The sequence below is a fragment of the Antrostomus carolinensis genome, unplaced genomic scaffold (genome assembly GCF_000700745.2).
Source record: "Antrostomus carolinensis isolate BGI_N321 unplaced genomic scaffold, ASM70074v2 scaffold8453, whole genome shotgun sequence".
NCBI classification, from domain to species: domain Eukaryota; kingdom Metazoa; phylum Chordata; class Aves; order Caprimulgiformes; family Caprimulgidae; genus Antrostomus; species Antrostomus carolinensis.
In genome coordinates, this window is record NW_010304415.1 from 716 (window position 1) to 2,977 (window position 2,262).

The 2,262-nt window shown below is 41.3% G+C and overlaps 1 protein-coding gene across 1 annotated transcript in view; it reads left to right on the forward strand.

The window, feature by feature from the left end:
• The first annotated feature begins 200 nt into the window (after positions 1-200).
• Positions 201-2,262, forward strand: part of LOC104522214 (WD repeat-containing protein 5) — an 11,898-nt gene continuing 9,836 nt past the window's right edge. Inside the window, exons 1-2 of the mRNA XM_010164445.1 lie at positions 201-399; positions 1,297-1,405. Coding sequence (XP_010162747.1) covers positions 319-399; positions 1,297-1,405 — 190 coding nt within the window. The 5' untranslated portion in view covers positions 201-318. The remainder of the gene's footprint in view (positions 400-1,296; positions 1,406-2,262) is intronic.

Here is a 2,262-nt window from a genome sequence, read left to right on the forward strand (position 1 = left end):
AGAGTGGAGGAAAGCTTTTCAAGAGGTGATAAAAGGCCATGACTTGGGTTCTTACCCTTGCACATCAGTAAGTCTGAAAGCGTAAAATATTGCTATGTTGGTACACAGATATAGAATATGGGTTTTCTTACTCGTTTCTGGTGATCTCATTCTTGTAGCTGCTGAAGATCTTTTTGACAGCTAATGAGAATATTCTGTGTTTTTTCCAGGTTTTCATTTCAGTGCGGTTCTCCTCTCTGTGGCGAGTGCCGCCTTTTGAAGCAGCGCATTCATTCTCTCCTTCAAGCACCATAAGTCTCATTTGCCAGCTTCAGAACCATGGCAACAGAAGAAAAGAAGCCAGATGCAGAATCCACCAAAACACAATCTACTCCTTCCTCCTCGACCAATCAGAGCAAGGTGTGTGCGGAGCTCTGAGCAATATCCATGTAAATACACATGGGCAACTACCTGCATCTTCAACGGGCAAACCAGCATTAGAGAACTGAATTCTCATCTAAATTAAGATCTTCTCCAGATCTCTGCTTCTGCTATTGTATTGAGCTGAAAACGTGCTGAGGATTTTATGGGAAAAGCAGATGGAGTACAGCCTCTTTTGTCCTGATTGGGGTTTTTTTGGGTTGTTTGGTTTTTTTTTTGGTTTAACGGACATTCTTGCTAATGAAATACTTCTTGTGACTTTGAATGTTAGAAAGGCAGGTGGTTTGTATCTTTGGAATGCCGTGAGGTGACTGGAGAACTGGTGGATCTGTGATTGTAGTTGCAAAGTGGGGAGGCGGTCATTATTCAGATTCTTTAAAGCACGCGGATGCTCAAAGGAGACATTGCTGTCTAACCATGAAGCCTTTGCAAAGGGTGAAAAAGGGGAAAAAAAATTTGGGATTTTAGGAATATGGAGGAATTGGCCTGTGATTTAATTAATGATAAGGAAGAAACCTGCAGCCACTTAAAAGCACTACACAAATCAGTACCAAAAGTATTATTTTGATCTACCAAGCACAGGATTGCTCTTACCTGTTTATTATTGGCTTGGGGGGAATTCATACCAAGGTTGAGTTTGGTGTTGTGCATGCAACAGTAAGGCACTGCTGGCTCCAGACAGCAAGGGTGGGTGGGTGCTTGTTTTGTGTCTTTTGGTTTTTGTTTTAATTTGTAGTGGGGGAAAAAATGCTAGAATCTCTCTTTTGGTGAACACTTACGCAGTCCATTACTGTGTATTGACCCAGTCTGATACAGAGCTTGTCAGTGAGATACTGAATTTGGAATTTATTCAACTAATTCATATTTTTCTTACAGCCTGCGCCAGTAAAACCAAACTATGCTCTAAAGTTCACATTAGCGGGACATACAAAGGCAGTCTCATCAGTAAAGTTTAGTCCTAATGGAGAGTGGCTAGCCAGCTCCTGTAAGTATTCCTTGCTTTTATCTCATCTAAAACATGCAAATGTGGGCCTTGGAGAACTGCCTGTCTTTTGTGTTACCTTCACCAGATGGAGGAGGGATGTAGTGTCCTGGTTTTTCTTAAAAGGAGCAATACCAAAGCTCTCAGTCTTTTGAGATAACATGCTTTAAGCTTTTTAAGTTCTGTTACTTTGAGCACTGGATCTTCTATGCATTGGCAAGTTGGAGAGTCCTCACCTGTTCAGCTTTCTTTAGTGAGCAAATGGGCAAAAGCAAACACAGGATTCTTTTTCTGTGTGAAGGAAACCCTTGTGCTTTTCTGCATTGCTAAAGGCATAGCTTAAGCTTTTTAATTAAACTTTGTGTCCAGTATCTGCAGGCAGAAGCTTAGCTCTGGGAAATAAGGAAGGTAGCTTTGTGCTACTAGACTGGACTGTAGAGTGCATTATGGAGGAATGGCCATGTGCTTCTGTCCTGTGTACCTGTGGTGTTTAAGAACACCTGAGCCTTTGATTACCTCAGAGAAATGTGCAGGAGGTTATTATAAATAGGATTTCACTACTTGCTCTCTTAAGTGGTAGATCAAGTCCTCTTCCTGTCAGCTTTGGTATTTCCTAAAAGTTTTACTTGACGGCTTTCCTTTGAAAATGTGTTTATATGACCCTCAGTGATCCAGAGAGGATCTATGTATAAGGAAAGGGCAGTTGAAAAGAACGTTGTTGAATATGATGGTGAGGGCTGCTCGAACTTCTACTGGACATGGGAATGACTCAGGTCTTTGGCTTAACTGCAAATAACCTTAACAAGACCACAGCAGTGTACCATATATAAATAATTTTTTTTGTTCAAGTGTCCTCCCCC